The 24,454-nt window shown below is 58.4% G+C and overlaps 1 protein-coding gene across 1 annotated transcript in view; it reads right to left on the minus strand.

Moving 5' to 3' along the window:
* KCNQ1 (potassium voltage-gated channel subfamily Q member 1) overlaps positions 1-24,454 on the minus strand; it is a 149,795-nt gene that overhangs the window by 92,669 nt on the left and 32,672 nt on the right. The window contains exons 2-4 of the mRNA XM_046644082.1: positions 6,173-6,263; positions 4,199-4,334; positions 3,956-4,001 (exon numbers count right to left, since the gene is read on the minus strand). Of these exons, the coding sequence (XP_046500038.1) occupies positions 3,956-4,001; positions 4,199-4,334; positions 6,173-6,263 (273 nt within the window). The remainder of the gene's footprint in view (positions 1-3,955; positions 4,002-4,198; positions 4,335-6,172; positions 6,264-24,454) is intronic.

The following is a 24,454-nucleotide window of genomic DNA, read 5'->3' on the forward strand; positions in this document are numbered from 1 at the left end:
AAAAAAAAAGGCTTCCATTTGAGAGACACCTGGGCTGGGGTAGGGTCTGTTGCTGCAGGGAGTGGGGGGGGGGTTTCTGCCACCGTGGCAGGGCGGGGAGTCACACAGAGGGGCCACCCAGACCCGGAACGCGCTCCCAGGGCGCGCGCGCGCACACAGAAACGCAGGCGCAAAGCGCAAAGACGCGGACACGCACTGTCCACGCGCGCACGTGGCAATGTGCACAAGCAGTCAGGCACACAAGCACACGCGCACACACTGGGCTTCCTCTGGATTCAGGAACCGTGTCGGGAGCCGTCTTGGCAACCCCAGAAGTGGCCTTTCTCCCCAGGCAGCCACAGACAAAAGCTCAGATCTCTCACGTGCCTCTTAACAGTTCCGGGACGGACCCGAAGCAGAGATGAGATTCCTCCCGAAATGGCTTTTTCAGGCCCACCGAATATCCCTGGTTCAGCAGAAAGCTTAATCCCTCCGAGGCCGCCCCGGGCCTTCCTTGCACGGAGCTGAGATAACAGCTTTCTGGCACCATAAAAGCCGAGCTAGGGAAAGAAATGAAGAAATATGGGCTCTCTGGGAAAACACAGCGCTGAAGGACTTTTTTCCACCCTCTAAACATCACGCTGCTCTCCGAACCCTCGCGCGGAGCCCACCTCGCCCCTCGGGGGCCCCGGCTGCGGTCTGGCTCCCGCGCTCGCTCCGCGCTCTGGGCCCGGGCCAGCGGCGCCCGCATTAGGCAGACGGCAGCGCCACCTGGTGTCCTAGGGCGCAGGGCCGGGCGCGCCCCACTCCGGGGGCTGCAAACTCCGCTTCTGAAGCCCACTCCTCATGCCCGCACCGGTCTCCCTCTGCCGGGGGTCAACACCCCCTTCCCGCAGGCCGAAGCCCCCCCAGGAAGCCCCCGATTTCCGCCTGGGCCTCAAGCCCCAGGGCCTGTGTGTCCAGCCCATCCGGGAGGCTCTGAGCTGTGGGCGGGCTCCCTGCCTGTGCTGTCCACCCCCACCCCCCGACACCCACTTACTCCTCCTTCTCCTTCTCCTGGGAGGGGGTCCCCTCCTCCGGGAAGCCCTCAGCATCCCCACAGACACATCTCACCCCAAGTGCCTCTTCACCTCACACCTCCTTCCTGGCCCCACCACAAACATAATTCACACCGGCCCCTGGAGGCTGGGCCCCATGGTTGCCTCATTCCTGCTGTGACCCCAATGCCCCCTACCCCCATGGCCGTGACTCTCCAGTGGCAGCCGGACACAGCCAGCTCAAACCCACCTCGAAGGATTCGTCTCCACATGGTCAACGAGTTGGAAAGTCCTTGGAAACCCTGGCAAGGCCATCGGAAGGGTAATTCTGAGGTGGTCCTGCCTACCCCCTCCATTTTAAAGGTGGGGAAACTGAGGCCCAGGACCACACAGCAACTGGGAGTGCCCCTTGGGAGCAGCTCTGGGCACATGGGCTCAAAGGAGGGGGTTCCAAACCCGGAGGCACCAAGCTGGGCATGCAGCGTGAGCACGGCCCTGGGCCCCTGCCTTCAGGGAGCGTGAGATGGAGTGAGGAGATGGAACACCTTGAACCCACCCACAGAGCCCCTGTCACACCCAGATTGCCGAGAAAGGAGCGGGGCGCGATGGGAGGGAGGGATGGGGACCCCACAAACGGCAGGTCAGGGAGGGTGCACCAAGGAAGTGACAACCAAGGCGAGGCCTAAAACTGGACAAGAAGCTGGTCCTGTAATATGCCAGAGAAACAGCTGGGCCACTAGGAGAGCACGTGCAAAGGCCCTGAGGCAGCAGGAGCATCCGAGGGTCAGCAAACAGTGTGCTGGAGTGGAGGGAGCGAATGAGGTAGAGGGAGGTGCGGGGGCAGGGTTCCCTGAATGTTGGCACTTTGGGGCCCGAGAGAGAGAGGCTGAGTTGGTTCCAAATGCCACAGGGAGCTTCTGAAATGATCAGATGTTTGTTTTGGAAAGCTCCCCGCCCCCAACCAATGGCCGCTGTGTAAGGAGGGCGGCTGGTGGGACACGAGGGTGGCAGGGAGATGGCTGATGTGAGAGAACCGGGGACAAGGGAGGAGGCACAGGGTCTCCGCCCTCACAGGGGTGGAAAGGGGGACGGGACCGGAGCAGCAGTGGGCTCTCTGCTTGGGGTACGGGAGCCGTTCACTGCACACCCACCCCGGGTCCCTGAGGGAGAGGGAACTGGGCCCAGGACCTGCGCCCCGGTGTCCCCCAGCCCATGTTGAGCCCCATCCTCAGCCTGGGAAATGGTGTGCGCAGTTCAGAGAATGGCCACCAGGTGGCAGGCAAGCCTTAAAGATGTCAGGCCGGCGGGAGAGGTTGGTGCCAAGGAGGGAGACGGTGGGCAGGCGGGCAGCAGGGATGTGACAGGGGCCCTTGGCCACCTCCCCAGCTCTGGGCCCCACTGTGCCATGAAACCTCGACGGCGAGCTCTGTCTGAACATGAGAAGGGCTTCTGGCTAGTCTGGGAGGAGAGTGCAGGCCGGACCACCAGGTCCCTAGTCCCCAGGTTGTCATGGGGGTAACCCCTCCACTGGTCTGGTTTCCACCCCCCGCGTGGGGCGTGGGATCTCACAGGTACATCAGCGGTGATTCCTGGGAGCACGGGGCAGGTCTGTGGAGGTCCCCGCCTGCCAGGCCGCTGCAAGTTTGATCCCCTCTCCATCCCACCCTCCCAGCTGCACCAGGACGTGGTGAGTCACCACCTGAACTCAGGACCCTCGGTGCCGACAGCGCCTGGATGCAGGGCCCAGGAGGGGGCACCTGGTGCTCCTCACATCAGCCCAGGAACTAGGTGTTGTCGGAGCCACTCAAAACCCGAGGGTGAAGCTCCCAGCAGTGGAAGGACTGACCGAATACATCCAGGGGTTATATGGGCTGAACGGTGTCCCCCTAAAATTCATGTGTTGGAGCCCAAACCCACAGCACCTCAGAATGTGACTGTTCTTGGAGAGAGGGCCTTTTAAAGGATTAAGGTAGAGAGAGGTCACTAGGATGGGCCCTGATCCAGTGTGACTGGGGTCCTTATAAGAGGAGACCAGGGCACAGACACGCACACAGAAGGACAACCATGTGAGGACACAGGGAGGAGACGGCATCTACACACCAAGGAGGGAGGCCTCAGGGGGAACCAGCCCTGCCGACACCTGCATCTGGGACGTCCAGCCTCCAGGACTGGGAGACACTAAATGTCTGTTATTTAAGCTGCCCAGTCTCGGGCACTTTGTTCCGGCGGCCCCAGGACACTCACACAGAGGGAGCAAGGCCAACCAGGCCCCTGGCCCCACCCAGGGCCCCAGCACGTACACACAGCAGGAGGGCAGGCTTGGAGTCTGGGCCCCACTCGGCAGGGTCCCCCGGGCGCCTTCCAGCCACTGCCTCCTGAAGCCTCGGTCTCCAGCGGACAAGGAGCTCAGCACCTGCCGTGAGGAGAGGACCCGAGGAGCAACTCGCAGAGCAGCCGTGCTTTATGGGGTCCAGGCTGGCGCTCGAAGCACCGCATGAAATCCCAAAGCACCAGAGACGCCCGCCCCACCCCTGCTGTCCACCATCCAGCGCCTCCTTTGCTGTCTGGCCAGCGGGAAGGGCGGTCCCTACTCCAGGAAGCAGGCACAGGGCTGGCGAGGGCACCTGGGACACCCACGACAGACAAAAGCGTCACTTCTGCCCACCGCTCACCTGCAGGGGAGATGGACCCGCCCGGCCTGCCCCAGGGCCCACCCAGAGCAGGGGTTTGGGGACATTTCTCTCTAGGCCAGTGGTGGCCGACACACCACCCAAGTGCAGGAGCGGCCGGCCTGCCCCATGGAGCTGCAGCTCCCGGGGCCTCAGCAGGGACCCGGCTGGCACCCTCGGCAGCTTCCACAGGTTCCCACGACCAGAGGGAGGGGTGACGCAGGCGTGACCCAAAGGCGGTCCCTCTCACTAGGATGGCGGCTAGCCTACTTTTTGCCGTTGAGCCTGTCCCTGCTCTTCCACGAGAACGTATAACCTGATAGGACAGCAGAACAACACACCGGGACCCCAGGGGGTCACCCAGGGGACGTGAGAGGACCAACATCAGGACGTCCTCAGACCCGGCCATCTCCAAGGATACAGCAGAAGCACCGGACAAGAGGCAACACCGTCACGTTAAAATCAGGCCTCACATCGGACTCGAAGGACGCCTCCCGACCTGAGCAAACACACGTCCCTCCGCCTGCCCGAGGCCGGCACATTCCTTCCGGAGAAGCAGGAGGAGCCACTGTGACCAACGGAGGCCGGTGCGCCAAAGCCCCATGCGCTGCAGCACGCACCTGCTGGCCGGCTCCACACCCAGAAAACCCTAAAGGCCCGGAGGAAAGACTACGGACAACGATGGCAGACTGTAGTGACATCCCAGGCTACGCAAGGGACAGAAACCCATGGTGTTCACGTACACCAAAAACCTCCAGAAAACATAATGGAAGAGAAGATGCCATCTGTGAGGGCCACAAACAATGATTAGTAGCATTAGGAATAAACCTAACGACGACTTTCGAAAGCCTGTGTTACGAAACCATAAAACCCTCCAGATGGACAGACCACCATGACCGTGGACAGGAAGACCCCACACCAGAGAGGTGCCCGTCTCCCCCAGAGCCCTTCACCAGATTCCATCCGATTTTTCCCAGGAGCCAGACAAGCTGACTACAAAGGTCATTGGGAAGAACAATCGAACCAGACGTGCCAGGGAGCCCCTGAACACAGCCGTGCGCAGCCATCACGTCCCGCGATCAAAGAGACCTAGGACACACATCATCAAAGCAGCGTGGCCCTGGGGACGAGCCCAACAGACAGCGGAACAGACCTGGAGGAGCCCGGGGGAGACCCACGCGCATCTGGACAGCTGGTTGACGATAAACACGGCCCCTCGAGCCGGGGAGGAGAGCCAGACTCTGAAGGAGTGGCACTGGGTGACCGAAGGCCAGGGGCACGGAACAAGAGCGGGTCTGTTCCTCATGCCACACGTCGGGACGCTCCCAACTGCCAGCGACAATTTAAAAACACGAGAGTAACCCACACAAGCGCCGGAAGAAATCATGGGCGAGGTCCTCCATCCTCTCGGAGAGGGGAAGCTTTCCTGTAAACCGAAGTCCAGAAGCACGAAGGAAAGACACACAGGGCCCAGAGGAACCCAGCCCGGGAGTGGGTGCAGGTGCTGCTTGCGTAGGTGGTGGGGACGTCGCAGATAAGACACAAAAATGCAGAGACAGAAAGATGCCGCCGTCCCACAGGCCCCATGCCCACAGCCGTCAGCGTTCAGGCCGCCTCCTGGGGACAGGAGCAGGCCCCTGTGCCCCACCTTCTCTGCAGCTTCACAGCCAGGCCACCTTTGAGGTGTCCCCACTGCACCTGGCCCAGCGTAACCGAGGCGGCGTGAGTCCTTCTCAGTGCTGGCTCCCAGGCCTCGCCAGGGCCACGCTGACCCGAGGCTGTGGGGACCCCTCCCAGGCCCTGTCGCTCGGCGCTCACAGCTGGTTGCAGGGAGAAGAGCCCTCAGACCCCACTCTCAGAGGGAGGGGCTCGGACAGGTGGGCAGGGTCGGGGCGGGGCCGGCACTGGAAACCCCTTCTGTCCTCGCGCCACCTCTGAACACCTATTCTGGGGCCAGGGACACAGGCACGAGGGCTGAGAGCCTCGAAGGCCTGTGGAAGGAGCCATCAGGTGGCCAGGGTGGGGACACTCTGGGTGTAGGCTGTGGGCAGGGGCTGGGACATGTGCAGGGTCCGGGTACCAGCCATAATCCAAGTCAGGAGTCACCCAGACCGGAGCCACAGCGCAGGCCCCTGCTAACCCCAGTCCCAGCTCCTCGTGCCTACATCCTCCTGTCCTTCCTTCCCAGCCCAGCTGCCTCCTCCTCTAGGAAGCCCTCCCAAACCACCAGGCCCAGGTGCCTCTCATTCTGAGGCCCTTCCAGCCTGATGGTCACATCCTGGCAAGCGTGGGGGGTCTCCACACCCCCAGTCCCGGGTATCAGAGCAAGCCCACAGCTGCCAGCCAGCAGGGGCGCTCCAGCACAGGGTCATCGTGCAGGCGAGAGAGGCCAGGAGCCCCTCACTCCACCCACAGCCCCCACGCCTGGGACACGAGGAGGTCCAGCGTGGCAGTGACAGCTGGCCGGCCCCTCGTGCTGGTACTTACCATCCAGAAGAGGGTCCCTGTGGCCAGAGTGACATACTGCTCGATGGTAGACAGCACGCTGAAGATGAGGCAGGCCAGGACGATGAGGAAGCTGCGAGACAGGAGGACACAGCGGTCAGCCCCATTGGTCAGCTCCTGTGGCCAGCGTGCCCCCTCCGCCCCCGCCACAGACACAAGCCCAGGTCCAGGGAGTCGAGGGGCTCACCCACCATGCCCAGCCCACCCCACCCAGCAGGACCAAGCCCCGCCCCTCCCCAGATGGAAGAACTCAAAGGGCCACCCAAACCCAAGTGTCCAGCAGCCGGTGAATGGGTGCACGAGGCACAGCCCACCCACACGGCAGGTGTCGTCATTGGCAGAAAAGGAGGACATTCTGACCATGCTGTGGCAGGTGGACTGTCAACATGGCGCCAAGAAGCCAGGCACTGAAGACATGAAATGCCCAGAACGGGAAATCCACAGGGACAGGAAGCCGACTGGGGGTCACCGAGGGCCAGAGGGACAGGGAGTGACGGCCAGTGGGTACGGGGTTTCCTTTTGGGGTGATGAAAGTATTCTGAGCTTAGACAGTAGTGATGTATGCACAACCCTGTGAATGCCCCGAGAATCAGTGAGGCACACACTTTATGCAGGGACCTCTCGGGGTGGGACCACGTCTCCATACGTGACATCTAATAAGATTTGGTATCTGTTCTTACAAGTGCGTCCACAGAGCAGCCAAGGGCCCAGGGGGGACAGAAGCTCCCGGCCCCCACAGGGCGCCTGGTGGTTAGAGCACAGAACCCAGCCTGCCGGGGAGGGCGGGCCGACTCCTGCTAACTGGGTTAACTCCTGCTAACCTGTTAACGGGGTGTCACCAGGGCCCCGGGCTCCCCGAGGGGCTGGAGCCTTGGAGCCTTGGCTGCTCTGACCGCTGTCTGCTCTCTCCTCCCCGGGGCCATAGCTGGAGCCCAGGAACTCAGCAAAGGGAAGGGGGTAGGATGGCCACCAGCCCGCCTGCACACCGATACCACAGACGGCAGCTCTGACCGAGCCCCAACCATAAAGACAAAGAGCCCTTGCTTCCTGAAGGCCCCCGTCCCTCCACGGCCCTTCCCCGTCCCTAGATGTCACCGAGCCAAGCTCCCAGCCCTCCTCCTGCCTGGGGGAGAGGGACCTCTAAGGGGACATTCCAGGGTCTGCAAGCACCCTCTCAGCGGGTTCTCAGGGACAGGACAGCAGAGGAGCAACAGTGTGGCCCCAGGGACACAGGTGTGGAGAGACTGCCGGCCCACGACTCGGACCCCCTACCCAGCACCGGGAGCCCAGGCTCTCTCCCCACCCCAAGACCCTGCTGCCAGGTGGTCCAGGATGACCTCCCATATCAAGATCCTTCGCAGAGTGACACTTGCAAAGCCCCTTTTGCCAAGTAAGGTCACAAACAGGGTTAGGGGTCCGGACATGGGCATCTCTGGGGCCATCTTTCAGCTGACCGACAGTCCCCACTCCAACAAAACTGGCCGTACCTATCACGTGCCCCCCGCCCCACACCACAGTCCCCAAGGCTTTATGCCCCACATGTAAGGAAAGTGAGGCCCAGGAGGGAAGGGGGCTCTTTCGGGCCAGGGCCAGGCCCCAGGGCTTCCCAGACCCCACGGCCAGGTTGTGCTCAAAAAGTTCTAAATTCTCTACGTCTTCTGCCTGCCAGAACAGAGGCAGTAAAGAGAATGGCCTGTGGCCTCTCCTGCCCTCTCCAGGGCATCATGGTGGCACCTGCCTCACGCCAGGCTGTAACGTGGCCATCCTTCGGGACCCAGGAAGGGAGCTCGTCTCTCTTCTCCAAGACCACAGACTCCAGCGCCCTTTGGACCCTGTGTCTGCTTAGGATAGTTTTCCAGTTCTGGGCTACCAGGGAGGCAACCCACCATTCACTGTTGCTGTGAGCAGGACCTCAGCTACAGGACAGAAAGCAGGAGTTGGAGCCTGTTAGAACCGTGTGTCAAGTCGGAGCACAGCGGCCCTGAGCAAGGCCTTGGACACACTGTCAACCAGCCACGCACCCCACAGCTCCTGGACCTCACGGCCACGCTGGCTGCCCAGGGGCCTCTTCCACCCTACACCCCGGCCTGGCGATGCTCAGTACACAGACTGAAGTTGGCGGGGTGGGGGGGCGAGGTCAGCCATTGGGAGGATCTGGCTGGAGAAGCCCCACCTGTGCACAGACTTTGATGGTCCCCCACGGAGGGTACGTCAGGATGGGTGTCCCACCCCGAGCTCCCGGTCAGAGGTGCACAGGGAGACCCCGGTGCAGACAGAGCCACAGCAGAGGCTCTGGGCCAGAGCGGGGGGCCCACCCGAGGAGCTCTGCCCAGGCTGGCTGAGCACGGTCTTCCCCTGAGGACGAGGGGCTGGTGCCAATTTCTACCTGCATGTTGTGCCTTTTCAGCCTTGCTGTATTCCGAAGACTAAAGAGCTCTTCAAATGTTGGAATACACCGTGCTGGGTTCTCAAAGAATCATTTAACGGGGTGTGCTCCTGTCCTGGGTGGCCGAGAGCCTCAGAGATGCCAGACAGGGTCCCTGCCCCTGGGGGCCCACAGCCTGGGGCGCCTGATGGCCCCTCCTGCCTCTGCAGGGCTGGCCACCACCCCTCCGTCCCAGCTCACATCCCAAGGCCCCAAAATCAGGCAGCCACAGACCCCCGAGGTCTGGGAGATGGAGGTCCAGGAAAGAAGGAATGTGACCTGTTTGCTGGGCAGGCGTGGGGAGCAGGGCCAGGGGGAGAGAGGACACCAACCCCCACAGAGGTCACCTCGGTGGGGTGGCCGAGGCTGCCCGATGGGACTCCCCAGGAGGGTGTGTGCATGTCTGCAGGAGGCGGCCGCTGCCAGAGGCGAGGGCAGCTCCATGTCCCGAGGGACAATGCCCCGCTTGTGCCCCTGCAGCTGATCCACCTCGGGAGCTGTGACCGCCAGCGCCAGCCTCAGGGATGTCCGGAATGTTATCGGCCATCATTTCAGTATCTGCAGCGGCCAGGTGCCCTGGGAACGTGAAAGAATGCAGGAACCCTGCCAGGGCCGCAATGGGGCTCAGCAGGAGGGTGCCCTGGACACAGAGGCAGAACACCAGCGGCCCACAGCCTTGCCCCCCCACATGCTGGGGCCCCTGGCACCTGTAACGGTGGCTCAGCCAGGCCTGCCCCCAGGAAGGGCCCAGGATGCGAGGCCTCCGTGACAGCATCTCCAGCCCATGGGGAAGCATCTTTCAATCCTGGGATGTTTCCCCATGAAGTTTAAAAAGTAAACACACAATTGGCGTGCAAAGAAAGCGTGGACTGTTCAAGGCGCCCTCAGAACTCCAGCTCAAAAGAACTCGCCATTGGGTTAACTCGGGGGTGAGCTGAAATGCAGGACGCTCAGACGCAGCACCGGGACCCCTCCCTGGACGTGAGACGCCGTGCTAGTCCGCTTACTTTATTGAAGGTATGAAAAGGACCTGAGCTCTCTGAAAGGCTTTGTTGGTCCAGGAAAAATGTCGTGTAAAAGAAGGAACCTCAAGGACCTGATGCTGAGTGAAAGAAGCCAGACACAAAGGGACAAAACTGTGCGATCCCACTTAAATGAGGACTCGAGCAGTCAGACTCACAGAGACAGACAGTAGGATGGTGGGGGAGGGAGGGCGAGTCAGTGTTTAACGGGGACAGAGTTTCAGTTTGGGAAGATGGAAAGTTCTGGAGACGGATGGTGGGGATGTCTGCACAACAACGTGAAAATGCTTCATGCCACTGAGCTGTGCACTTAGAAATGGTCAGGAAGGTAAATTTTGTGTTATGCGTATTTTACCACAATTCAAAATTTTTTTTTTATAAAAGGCAACTAAGTAAATGATGTCTATGGGCAAGTGCTGGAAGCTGACGGCGTTTAGGGCTGTAACCCGAGGCTGAGCAAGTTCAGAGACTCAGAGACGCGCCCCGCCCCCAGGACGGGACCTTCGAGGCAGTGACACACAAAGGGCTTATGAAGCCGCCGAAAGCCCCAGGCCGAGAGGGTTGGAATGTGTAATTTAGCAGATTAGGTGCTGACGTCTAAACCCCAGGCCATATCGGAGGGCTTCTCTTTGCACAAAAGTCACCCTGCAGATTCCAAACACCCCTCGCAAATGAAGGACACGCGCCCCCGCCCGGCCCGGGGCTAGTGATTCCGCACCCCTGGACGTGGACACCCATGGGACGCTGCACTCCCAGGGTGCGGCCTCAGGTCCTGCCAGGGCTTCCCTAGGGTGCTGGGGGGGGCAACACTGTCCAAGAGGGACACCAATTCCCCCACCTGCTGGCCCAGCCCGTGCCCAGGGCTGCTCTCGGGGAAGCTGGGCCGATGTGTCTCAGTCACACCTTGGGCCCCAGGCTGTGCTGGGCACTGTGCATGGGGTGCCCTTCTAAATCCCATGTGGAAGGTGTCACATCACCTCACATGAGGTGACAGGGGCCCAGGGCAGAGTGCAGTGGGTCCTGAGTCCCAGACTGCAGGGCTGGCCCTCCACCCCACAACGCCCAGCCCTGAGAGGGCCCCAGATTGTGGAGCAAAAGGCATGGCCACCAATGGGGACACCAAGGCTCTGAGCCAGCAGGGACATGCCCCGGGCCACAGGGAGAGGGACCCCAGGTCGGCTTACCCTGGGGCCCACAACCAGCTTCAGCTTCAGAGCACCGGACCCTGCTGCCAGGGTCCAGGCCAGCACCGAGATCACAGTCCTCCAGGAGGGGGTGCCACGCAGCTGTCCTGGGAGGGGGGGTGACGGGACCAATCCCCTTCCAGCTTCTGGGGGCCTTGAGCGTCCCTGGCTTGTGGCCGCATCTCTCCAGTCTTTGCTCCATCGTCATGTGGCCGCCTCTTTCGTGTCTCTGACTTTCTCTGTGTGTCTTTTATGAGGACGTGTCACTGGATTGAGGGCCTGCCCAGGGACCCAGGGGTACCTCCTCTCAAGACCCTTAACTAAATCACACCTGCAAAGACGCTCTTTTGATCTAAGGTCACATGCACAGGGGCCAGGGAGCTCGACATCCCAGGGGACGGTTATTCAGCCTACTACAAGATATAATGGGTATTTCATAAACTAACAAATTACTTATTATGATGATAACTATTAGCAAATGTTTAGTGAATTTTTAAAAATCAGCATTAGGTATCAGATAAAATAGGTATGAGTGTCACAATTTTTAAAACAGTTCAAAATACATTCAGAGACTTCTTTTCATCTTCTCATTACTTAACTACATCTTTCCAAATAAAGTCACACTCACGGGTCCAGAGGGTGAGGACATGGACATGGCACCATGCAGCGCACTGCACCATCCAAACCGCGTCATGTCAGGGAGAGACAGGAGCTGGGGGGCACGGGTGACTCAAGCCCCCAAGCAGCCCACTTCTCACCGGACGACCCCAACAGCCCTCGCCCATCTCCCCACTGCCCCTCTGGCTGCCACACCCCAACATCTGTCACTTCCACGGGCCGGGCACTGTGCTCAGGCTGCTGGGCAGTCCAGGCTCGCTTCACAGACCCCCCGGGCCTCCTGGGATCAGGGCTCCCTGCACCCCCGCACACTCCGAATCTTGTTCAGCGGCTCTGAGCCTCGTTTCTTTAAAAGGTTCAGTCGGGCAATGCGATCCACGGCTGGCGGGAGCCCGCACTATAGGCAGCTGGGTGCGGCGGGGGCTCGGTCCCCGGCCGTTGTCTCCCGACATCCCCACGTGGACTGATCCCATTAAACAGCCTCCAGGCCGCCTGGCAAGGAGCTGTTAGGGGATTGAACCCGCGTCTCTGCCACCAGGCGGTGCCTGTCCCCAGCCTCTGAAAGGGATCTGAGCTAGGGACCCCGGAGACACGGGAGCCGCCCACCCCATGCCCCGGCCGGGCCCTCACGGAGCACCCGTGCTCACAGCACCTCCCCAAAGGCCGGGTCTCCACCACCCGGGGGCCTCCATGGCCTGGGGGCCACCACAACGGTACCAGAATCTGCAGCCCACCCCACTGGTCCCCCTGCCTCAGTCTTTCAATATCCACTGGGCAGCAGGGGCCATCCCACCAGGCCCTCCTGAGCTAAAGACCCTCCAAATGAAGTCTGAACTCCACACCCGCCCTCCTGGATGTCCCCCCGCCCCTCGGCCTGAGCTTCCCTGCAGGGAAAGCTGCTGATGCCCCAGCTGACCCATGGCCCCTCCCCCCCATCAAACCACTGACCACCTGCTGCCTCCCCAATAGAGCAAGGGCTCCGTGCAGGGGCCTATCTGCTGGTGTCCCTCCTGAAGGCCCAGCAGCGGGCCTGGTATGTGTTTGTCGACTGACTGACTGAATGAATGCTTAGGTTGAACTCAGTAAACAGAATTCTCAGCACTGCCTCTTCCATGCAGGCCTCCAGGTGTTTCAAGAAGTGAGATCCTTTTGCTCCATTCCTTCCTTCCTCACCCTACCCCCCGTGCCCTGCCCCCACGGGCTCAGCCAGGGCTCTATGGGGCCTTCAAATGGACCAGGACACGGCGCTGCGGCAGCTCTCCACACGCCCCCCCCCAAAGCTGCGTGCCAACAGCGGCGTGGTTGGGCAGAGAGGAGCCTCCCTGGCTGGGCTCTGACATGAGCTGGGAGCAGGCGTGGCCACCCCAACTGCTGGGTGGGTGACAACAGCAGCAGAGTGAGCAGGGGGTGCTGGGCCAGGGCTCTGAGGGCCACCTCCAGCTGCCCACGCTGGCCCCTTTCCCGTGGGCCCATCAGACAAAGGAATGGCCGCCCTGGGGGAGCTGCGACCCACGTCCTCTCTCTCAGCAGGCCCACGGCAGCCCCCAAGGAGCCCCAGCATTCAGTGGGTCAGAGGCCCCCGATGCAGTGGGAGGGTGGGAACAAGCCATGGAAAAGCCCACTTCCTCCTGTCCACCCCAGCGCTCAGGAGAAGCCTGAGAAGTGGGCCCATCCCTCATCACAGGAGACAGACAGAAGCTCAGAGAGGGCAACTCACTGCCCAGAGTCACACAGCACCAAACGGTCAAAAGAGGACTGGACTCCGGGCCTATTCGACTCCAGGGCAGGCCTTCTCCCACTGCCTAGTGCCTGCAGGGGTCACCCAGGAGCAGCGGGGCCCCTGGGCCTTCCACGGCCCACCCTCGAGCAGCTGCGTCTGCCCTGGTGGCAGGAGGACAGGCCTTAGGTGGGCTGGGCTAGGAGGCCGTGGGATATCCCGGCCGTCGCCGCAGTCGCACTACGTGCACTTGGAGGGGTGGCTGGAGCGCCCAGGAACAGAGGCGTCGGGTGCTGGCAGTGTGAGAGGGCTTCCTCTCCCGGGAGCCCGAGGGGTGGCAGGGCGCCTGGCAGAGCGGCGAGCCCATCCAGGGCCCAGGGCCGGCTCGGTCCCCCAGGGTGTCGCCTACGCTACGTCTGGCGGCCGCGATAAGAAACCCCTCACAGGGTATATTTAGAAGGTGCTGGGAAAGCGAACTGGAGTGACCCACGGACAGGGGCCTTATCCGCCCGGGATGCGGGACGCACGTCGTCTTCCCCGTGGAGGACCTCGCCCGTCCAGGACAGGAGGGGCCAGGCCCACGCAGCGGCCACCGGACACCCACCGTGCCCTCGCTCTCCCAGGACGCGCCTGTGCCTCAGAGGGTACCTGGGCTCGGGAACGGCAGGTCCCCGCTGGCCTCACCTGGGGCAGGACAGGGCGCCTCCTCCCCTGCCTCCCCCTCAGGCGGCCCGGCCTGGAGCCGAGGACTCAGAGTGGGTGGTGGGAGGGCCGGGTGGGCTTCCCAACCCCAGGGCCATGGGCCCTGCCTCATTCAAAGGGGGCAGCTTTGAAGACTCGAAGCCACAGGCAGGGCTCCCAGGACATCTCAACAGGGGCCTGAGAAAGGAGCACGGTGGGGAAGCAGGAAGGACAGTGACCCCAGGGCTGCCTGCAGCCACGTCCCCGTGACCCCACAATGCAGAGAGGGCATGGGGCTCTTGGGCCCATCCCTGCCAGGGAAAGTCCCTTCTCGTGTCTAGCCTAAGTCTTTCCTGCTGTAGTTTGGTCTCCAGCTGCAGGAAACCTCCTGCCCCACTGTGCAGGCTTCAGCTCTACTCCAGGGGACACGAGGAGTCCCTGAAACTGAGCTGCTGTGCAACCTGTCTGAGCCTCAGTCTCCCCACTGGGAGGTGGCAATGCATCAAGGGTGCCGGACAGCCTGCACGTGCTCAGTCAAGGGTCACCACAGCAGTGACCACCGTCAGATCGGCCTGAGTCATTCCTGGCACAGGCCGCAGGGCCAGGGTCAGCCCAGCTGTGGAGCCGGTGGCAGCCCTGGGCTCCCAGGGCCAGGACCAACAGGGGCTCAACAGGATGCCACTCTGCTCTCCAACCAGGTGAGAAACCACCACCAGCGAGAGCCTGCAGGGGATGGTGACTCCGCCCCCCCAACCTCGGGGCCACCAGGGATGTGGCAGGGACAGGGGATAAGGAGGCTCCCCCACCCCCTCACTTCTTCCTCTCCCAAGGAGGGCCAGGCCTGGGACCATGCGTGGCTCAAAGTCAGGGGGCCGTGCAGTGTCCAGGAGTGACCCTGCTCCTCCCACCGGGAAGTGGCAGCCTCCCCAGGCGGTATCGGGGAGCAGCTGACCCCACAAGGAGCCATGGGCGCCAGGCACCACCCAGGGGCCTTCCCACCCCAGACGGCAGACTGAAGCTGGAGACAGAGTGCCAGCCCCAGGCACGCAGCTCAAGCCATGGGGACCCCTCCCCACAGGTTGATGGCGTGAGGGCCAGCAGGCCAGGCCGTGGCGCCCAGCTGTTTGGTCAGACACCAGGCTAGACCTTTCTATGAAGGTCTTTTGAGATGCGAGCAGATCATTCTCCATGACCTGGTGGGCCTCGTCAAACAGGGGAAGGTGTAGGAGCAAAGACTGCGGTCGCTCAGAGGAGGAGGAAGGAATCCTCCTCAAGATGCAACGCAGAGACTCCGCCGGAGCGCCCAGCCCGTCAGCCCGCTCCCCGACCTTGAACTCACAGGACCCACGATCGTGCGAGCCGATTCCTTAAAATGCATCGGTCTCCCCTCCCTCTATGCACAGGCATGTCCACGTGCACATGTGTGTCCACAAGCGCACACACGCATTCACCGGCTGTTCTCTGGGGAACGCTGAGTGTTACGACCAGTTGGGTATTAAGATGCCCATTTCGTAGGTGGGGAACCTGAGGCTCATAAATGCTAAGCATCCCGCTCAAATCCAGCTCGTTCTGGTCCTGCCCAATTCTAGAAGCCCAGGATTCCCCCAGAGAAAGAGGGAAGCAGGGCGGGCAGGCAGGCGGCTGCGGCAGGCAGGCCCTGCCCAGACAAGGGCTGCGCCCACCCGGGCCGTGCCCACCGGCCTCGGCTCTGTTCGGGGGCAGAAGCGCTCAGCACAGGGTTTGGGCCAGAAGCCCCCCGTCCCTGCTTTCCCTGAGGAGGAAACTGAGGCTCCAGCAGAACTCCGCAGGGGTCACCCGAACAACCTGTCCTCGGGGGCAAGACCACCGCCCAGACCCAGAGCGGCCACGACTCGCCTCCACCTTCCCTGCACTCCCCAAGTCCCCCCAGCCCCGAGCCCCGACCACAGGCTGGAGGCGGAGGCCCCTTCTGAGAGGCAGAAAGCCCCTGCTGGCCCCCCAACCCGAGACAGAGCCCCTCCACAGACAGGACAGAAGCAAGGGTCCGCTCTCGGCCAGAGACGGCCAGCTGCAGCCCTGCTTCTGCCACCAACACGGCCCCCCAGGATGACATGCTGGCCTCAGCTCACACCACAAGCACACCACCACCAGGGAAGCCACAGCTGTGGCCCACTGCAGGACCTCCGCGGTCCCTGATCTCTCTCCCAGGCCCCTGCACCCCTAATCCCGGTGGGTCAGCATCTAGCTGGGGGCCAGCAGCAGGTCCACGTGCCAGGCAGCCCTGCCGGCCAGGCCTGACACCACAGAGGGCCCAGGCGAGTGGCGCCCCCAGGAGCCATCCTGTCCTGTGTGGCCGAGATGGAGCTGCCCTCTGTCCCTGCGTCCCGTGGTCCAGATGCCCTGGATGAGACACCGCCTTCTTGGAACCCACAGGCAGCCCAGCGTGGGTGAGAGGGATCCCCTCTTCAGAACGAGCGAGTCAGGGTGTGGGCTCTGGAGCGAGTGCCTGCCTCTGCCCAGGCCCCGCACTGGGAAGCAGGGGCCGAGGGCAGCTGGCGGCCTCCCCGGGCCCAGGGCCTACCCCACCGGCAGAGAAGGAAAGCCCTCTGCTGACAAAACAAGAACTCCGCGATGGGACAGACCGCATGGATCAGGACATGCCAACCCAGGCCGGTCTCCTGAATGGGGCCCTTCACCAGGCCTTAGCGGTCAACTTTACTCTCCACGGGAAGGTCTCGAGATGGGGGCCGGGGACAGTGCCCCTGCCAGCCTTGAGCCGCACGCAGTCTGTGAGGTGTCCCAAGGAAGAACAGGCTCAACTGGAGAGAGCGGGCCCAGGCCTCCACTGCGAGCCCCAGGGACCCCAGCGCGGCCCGGCCTCAGGCCCAAGGTGGCAGCGCCCCTGCTCTGGGAGACAGGGGAGGGACCAGTTGGACTGAGCAGCGCATGAGCTCTCACTGCAGAGCGTCTACAGAAGGCTCCACGGGACGCCTCCACTCACAGCTCCGCCCACGTGCTCACGGCCACGTCTGTGGGACAGCTGGGACATCGACATTCCAGGTGGCCGTGCAGCCCGCTAGAAACCAGGGCCATGGCAGCCACCAAAGGGGAGACAGGGAGATGGGGGGCAAAGATATTGGGGGGAGAGAGGGAGCTGAGGGCGATAAGGCGGGGACATTGTGGGGGGCCACACAGATACAGTGTCCCTGGCTGACCATCTTGGGGATACCACCTCTCTGCTGCCTCACCTGAAATCCAGCCCCCCATCCCCTGTCCGCCATGCTACCAACACTCTCCGAGGGGCCAGCTAGGCTGCACCATAGCTGTCACCACCACCTGCCCACCCAGCATCACCACCCAAGGCCAGGGCAGGGTGGGAATGGTCCATCACCAAGGACCATGGGTTCCTCTGACCAGTGGCCACTGCCCTGAGCCGACTTGCCTCCCCCAATAGCATATGGAAGTCCCAGCCCCAGGAGGAGGGACCGGGCACAGGCGCGGGGACAGGGAGGGGAAGCACAGCCCGGCCACCCCAGTGCCTCCAGCCCCCTTGGCCGCCCCTCAATGCGGCGGGGAGCAGGGCTCCTGTGCCTGGCACCGCTGGGGGCGCGTGGGCACAGGGAGGGGAGATGAGCCCCCAGGGAGGGCTGAGCAAGTGGCGTTCCTGCCGTAACAGCTCCCACTCAGGCCGCGTACAGTGGCCTGAGGGCCCAGTGTTCGTGCCGATAGCATGCGACAGGAACAGACGCCTGGCACGCGGCAGGAGCCTAAGGCTGGTGCTGCCCACCATCACCTGGGACAATATGCGGACCTTGCCTGCTCCAGCCGCGGTTTCTGAAGTGTCTGCCTCTCCAGGAAACTGCCCGTTTCCTCTTTCTCCAGCTGGCCTCAGACAAACGCCCCACTTCCTCTGCGTGCCCTCCCCTTGGCCTGGCTGCGCCCCGCTCTGCTCTGCGCCCTCCGCCAGGAGACCACCACGCCGGGCTCTTCCCCATGCACAGAAGCGGGCCAGGAGGACACAGGCCTCGGGGCGGGTTGAGGTGCCCCCATGCCACCAAGCCCCCATCCCAAGCCGGGGCGCCCAGGTGCAGGGGCTCTGCAAGCTGGACTAACACTCGGGGCCATGGAGAACCAAGTCCAGCCTTCACCGAGACCAGGAGCCACTCGGGCCTGGAGGGAGGAACCCAGTGATTTTGCAGCAGGACAGGCCTGGGGCCCTGGCTGGGTAATCACTCAACGCGGATGCAATTAGCAGTTTTATTTCGGTCTCAGCATCCTCGCTCCGGCCGGATGGTGGCCTGGCTCTGGTCACAGAGGGGCAGGCCAGCGCCTCCGCCCAGCACAGCCAGCCAAGCAGGGGCACAAAGCCACGTTCCTCTGTCACCTGCTGCCAGCCGCCAGCCGCCAATCGCAGAGGGAGAATTCCCAGGCCTCAGAGTGACCAGGACTCGGCTAAACCAGGTCCCCACCCAAACAAGGCTCACCATGAGGGACACCTGGGCTTTGTGGGGCCACTCTGGCCCCAAGGGAGATTTTAGAAATGAGAATTGATTAGTGCCAACTGGCACTCCCCAAGGAACCCTCCAGTGTGGCACCCAGGTGCTCAGAATAAAATGCACACCCTCTGCTCTGCCTGTGAGGCCCAGCGGGGTCTGCTGTCATCCCCACCCTCGGACAGAAAGCACCTACTGTGTGCCTGGCACCATGCTAGGCTCCAGGGCCGCAGCAAGAGATGAGGCAGACAGGGAAAAAGAGGTGATAAACCAGAATACAAGGCACAAAATAACAATGGACAGTGACAGCCGCCTGGGAAAACAGAAAGGGCGATGTCACAGTGAGTGACAGCTGCCTGGGAAAACAGAAAGGGCGATGTCACAGTGAGTGACAGGGCTGGGAGGCTGCTCTGGGAGGTGACATATAAGCTGAGTCTGGAAAGGAGCCGGGGATGTATTCCAGGCAGAGGAAACTGCCGTGTAAAGGCCCTGGGGCAGGATTTGGGAAGGCCGTGCCCAGGAGCGTCCTGCAGGCAGAGGAAAGGCATTGAGGAGCACCAGGCCCCCCAGGATCTGCGGGCACAGGCTCTGGGCTGGGATGTGCTGTCTATCAACTGAGCGCCTGGCCTAGGCCCCAGAGACCCCAAGTGGAACAAAGAGTGAGATGACATCAGTGACGCTCGGCTTTCACGTACACCAACCACAAAGGCAGGAGAAAAACTTGAGGAGCCTTTGAACGCCAGGAAACCAAAGTCGGATGCCCAGACGTATCCAGACGGAAAGGAAGTATCGGCCGTGTGTCCGTCCCGGCCATCACTTGTCACCTCTGCGGCATCTCCCAAACAGGGCTGCCCCATGCCATCTCGGCGGCCCGTACCTGTGGCCCCTCGGCCCAGCCAGTGGCCACCGGACCCCTCCCCCAAGAGACCCTATTGTCTTTCTCAGTTCAGGGCCTGACCCAGAGAGTAAAGGAGAGGGAAGGGGGGCCAGCCCAGGACACAGCCGGACGCGGAACCGGAGACACCAACAGCAGGCCTGCGCCTCCGCGCAGCCGTCTGGGAGCAAGCTCCCGCAGCAGCTGCCCACGGCCCGGCTGGCCTGGCTTCCTGCCTGCCGCCCAGAATAGTCGCACATCCTCTGAGTAGCCCTCCCAGACCCCGGCTGCAGAGGCCGCCCCGCCTCCCTCACCTCTGCCCGCGATGGAGATTCCTCCTCAGGATGCTGTGTGACCCCTGCGCCATACAGATCAGCCCCTGGGAGCCGGTCATTCCTCAGAGCGAGGAGCCCCAGCAGGCCTTGGATGGGGGCACAGGCTTCGCCAGCACGGGGATCCTGGGAGCAGAGATTCTGAACTTGAACATGGAGGGGAAGCAATGAGTGACACCAAGGGGCTGGGACCCCTCAGCCCCTCTCCCAAAGCCCGTCCCAGCACAGCCTCCTGGTCCCCTGCCTCCTGCCCCATGTCCCCAGCAGTCCCCACTCCACTCAGAGGCTGGAGGGACCCAGTGAAGTTTCTAGTGAGTGAGATGGACATCTAAGGAAGGGGTCCTGGGCAGCCATACGGAAAGACAGCACTTGAGATCACGCACATGAGTAAACTCCACGAGGACGAGGAGCAGAATGTAAGAAAGGAAGCCCCAGACTTCCAGGAGAAGAGCCGGTGAATTCCCCTTTCACCTCGGTGTAGGGAAAGGCTCTCAATCGGGATGCACGATCCAGAGGCAACAGCAGAAAAGACTGGTCGATTTGATTAGATAAACAGAAATGTCTTTCATAACAAAAAGCGCCATAAACAAAATCGAAAGGCAAATGACCAACTGGGAGAAAACAGGCACAACATAAACCACAGACCAAGGATTAACAGTCCCCAAACATGAACAACTTAGAAACTGAGGAACCAAGGACCAAAAACCCAACAGAAAAATTTGGACAAGACATAAACAACACACAGATACACACGCGTAATCCTCAGACATATGAAAAATGTTGAAAATGCATCGTTAGCATTACAGAGACGCAGACTGAAACAAAGTTATCAGGCTGGCAAAAATACAAGAGTGTGACCACACACTGCTGGCGAAGCTGCCAAGAAACCGGCGCAGTTATAGATCCCTTCCCTGCGGGGATCGGCGGCACACGCCCTCTGGAGGGAAATTTGGTCACACCCAACAAAACGACATTCTTCTCCTTCAACCCAGCACTTCCATTTCCAGGAATCTACCCTCAAGAAACACCTCCAACAATAAAAAATACAAATGTACCAGGTTACTCATTGCGACCTGGTTTGTATTTGCAAAATATCGGGAACAACCTAAATGCCCATAAATAAACCACAGTGCATCCATGCGGTGACGTGCTAGGCAGCTGTGAAAAAGACTGTGGAAGATCTCGACGATTTGGGGTGATTTCCAGGATAGGCTGGTAAGTGAGAAAAGCAAACACAAAGGAGTATCCATAGTCTTTTTCAAAAAATGGTGCAAGGAAAACTGGACATCCACATGCAAAAGAATGAGCTGGACTCTTACCTCACACCATATACAAAAGTTAACTCCAAATGGATTAAAGACCTTTACATAAAACCCTAAAACTGTAAAGCTCTTAGAAGATGACAGAGGAGAATCTTCATGGCACTGCGCTTGGCAAGGATTTCTCAGATACGACACCAGAAGTACAGGGGACAAAAGAAAAAATAGATCAATTGGACTGCGTGAAAATTAAAAATTTCCGTGCAGCAAAGAACACAATCAACAAAGTGAAAAAGCCACCCAGAGGATAGGAGAGAGTATTTACAAATCACGTCTCCAGAATATATAAAGAACTCCTAAAACTCAACAACAACCCAATGAAAAAACTGGCAAGACCCCATTATACGCTGCCTACGACAGACCCACTTCAGCTTTGAGGACACACACAGGCTCAAATGAAGCGATGGAAAAAGATATTCCATGCAAATGGAAACCAAAAGAGAGCAAGGGTAGCTGTACTTATAGCAGAAAAAAAAATAGACTTTGAGCCAAAAACTGTTACAAGAGACAAAGAAGGTCATTATATAATGGGAAGGGGCCAATTCATCGAGAGGATATAACACCTGTAAATATTTATGCACCCAACATAGGAGCACCTAAGCTATTATATATTAGTATATCGTATAGTATATTAGTATATATTAAGCAAATACTAACAGATCTGAAGGGAGAAATAGAGAGCAATACAATCAGAGCAGGGAATTCAACACCCTGCTTTCAACAACTGATAGATCATCCAGACAGAAAATCAATAAGAAAACACTGGACTTAAACTACGCATTAGACGAGATGAACCTAAGAGACGTCTGAAAGGACATTCCAGCCAACAGCAGCAGAATACACATTCTTCTCGAGTACACATAGAACATTCCTCAGAAAGGATCATACGTGAGGCCACAAAACAAGCCTTAATAAATTTAAGAAGACGGAAATAATACCAAGCATCTTTTCTGACCACAATGGTATGAAACTAGAAATCAGTTATTAGAAGAAAACCCGAAAATTCACAAATATGTGGAGATTAAACAACACGCTCCTGAACAACCGTGGGTCAATGAAGAAACCAAAAGAGAAATTAAAAAATATCTTGAGACAGATGAAAATGAAAACACAACATATCAAAATTTATGGGATGCAGCAAAAGGGGTTCCAAGAGGGAAGTCTATAGTGATAAACATCCACATTAAGAAAAAGCAAAAATCTCAAATAAACAACCTATCTTTACACCTCAAGGAACTAAAAAAAGAACAAACTAAGCCCAAAGTTAGCAGAAGGAAGGAAATAAAGATCAGAGTGGAAATAAATGAAATAGAGGCTAAAAAGATAATACAAAAGATCAATGAAACTAAGAGTTGGGTTTTTTTAAAAAAGATAAACAAAATAGACAAACGTTTAGCTAGACTTACCAAGAAAGAAAGAGAGAAGAGTCAAATAAATACTAAAAAAATCAGTTGCATTTTTACACACCACAAACGAACTATCAGAAAGAGAAGTTAAGAAAACAATCCTAGGGGCCGCCCCCGTGGCACAGCAGTTAAGTGCACACATTCCGCTTTCGGCGGCCCGGGGTTTGCTGGTTCGGATCCCGGGTGCAGACATGGCACCTCTCAGCAAGCCGTGCTGTGGTAGGTGTCCCATATATAAAGTAGAGGAAGATGGGCACGGATGTTAGCTCAGGGCCAATCTCCCTCAGCAAAAAGAGGAGGACTGGCAGTAGTTAGCTCAGGGTTAATCCTCTTCCAAAAAAATAAATAAATAAATAAATAAATTAAAAAAGTAAAGAAAACAATCCCATTTACAAAAGAATAAAATACTTAGGAATAAATTAAACTAAGGAGGTGAAAGATCTATACACTGAAAACTAAGACATTTATGAAAAAAATTAAAGATGACACGAATAAGTGGGAAGATACTCTGTGTTTATGCAAACCACATATCCGACGAGGGATTAATATCTAAAAATATACAAGGAACTCATCCAATTCCAGAATTAACGCTGTTAAAGGGTCCATACTACCGGAGGTGATATACACACCCAATGCAATCTCTATCAAAATTCCAATGGCATTTTTCACAGAAATAGAAAAAACAATCTTAAAATTTGTATGGAACCACAAAAGACCCTGAATATCCAAAGCAATCTTGAGAAAGCAGAACAAAGCTGGAGGCATCACACACCCTGATTTCAAACTATCTGACAAAGCTATAGCAATCAAAACAGCACGTTATTGCATAAAAACAGACACATAGATTGATGCAACAGAACAGAGAGCACAGAAATAAACCCACGCATACATGGTCAATTAATTTATGACAAAAGAGCGAAGAACATACAATGGAGAAAGGAAAGTCTCTTCAATAAATGGTGTTGGGAAAACTGGACAGCCACAGGCAACAGAAGGAAGCTGGACCACTATCTTACACCAGGCACAACAATCAACTCAAAATGGATTAAAGACTTGAAGGCATGACCTGACACCATAGAACTTCCAGAAGAAAACACAGGCGCTATGCTCCTTGACGTTGGTCTTGGCAACGATTTCTGGGATTTGACCAAAATCACACCAACAGCAAAGGTGACAAAAGCAGAAACAAACAGGTGGGACTACATCAAACTGAAAAGCTTCTGCACAGCAAAGGAAACCATCAGCAAAATGAAAAGGCAACCTACTGAATGGGAGAAAATATTTGCAAACTACATATCCGATAAGGGGTTAATCTAAAGTATACAAGGAACTCATACAACTCAATGGCAAAAAAACCCCAAACAGTCTGATTAAAAAATGGGCAGAGGATCTGAGTAGACATTTTTCCATAAAAGACATACCGATGGCTAACAGGTACATGAAAACGTGCTCGGCGTCACTAACCATCAGGGAAACGCAAATCAGAACCACACTGAGGAATCCCCTCACACCTGTCAGAACGGCTGTTATCAAAAAGACAAGGGAGAGCAAGGGCAAGAGAGGACGTGGAGAAAAGGGAACCCTCGCACCTCTGGCGGGAATGTAAATTGGTGCAACCCCTACAGAAAACGGTATGGAAGTTACTCAAGAAATTAAAAATAAAACTACGATATGATCCAGCCATCCCACTTCTGAGGGTTTACCCAAGGAAACAAAACTATGACCTCAAAGAGGTACCTGCAGCCCACGTTCACTGCAGCATCATCCACAGCAGCCAACACTTAGGAAACAACCCGAGTGTCTGTCAACAGATCAGCGGATAAAGATGTGCTGCAGATACACAATGGAATATTACTCAGCCATGAAAAAGAAGAAAGTCCTGTCATTGGCACAACATAGGTGGACCTTGATGGCATTATGCTGAGTGAAGTCAGTCAGACAGAGAAAGGCAAATACTGCATCATCTCACTTATACGTGGAATCTGAAAGAACAAAAAATCAAACTCATAGAAACAGAGAGTAGAAAAGTGCTTGCTAGGGGCTGGCAGGTGGGGAAATTAGGGAGAGGTTGGTAAAAAAAAATTACAAACTTTCAGTTGTAAGATGAATAAGGTCTAAGGATTTTTGCTGAGGAAGCCTGGCCCTGAGCTAACATCCGTGCCCATCTTCCTCTACTTTATATGTGGGACGCCTACCACAGCTCAGCTTGCTGAG

Source organism: Equus quagga, chromosome 17 (genome assembly GCF_021613505.1).
Source record: "Equus quagga isolate Etosha38 chromosome 17, UCLA_HA_Equagga_1.0, whole genome shotgun sequence".
In the NCBI taxonomy this organism is placed as follows: domain Eukaryota; kingdom Metazoa; phylum Chordata; class Mammalia; order Perissodactyla; family Equidae; genus Equus; species Equus quagga.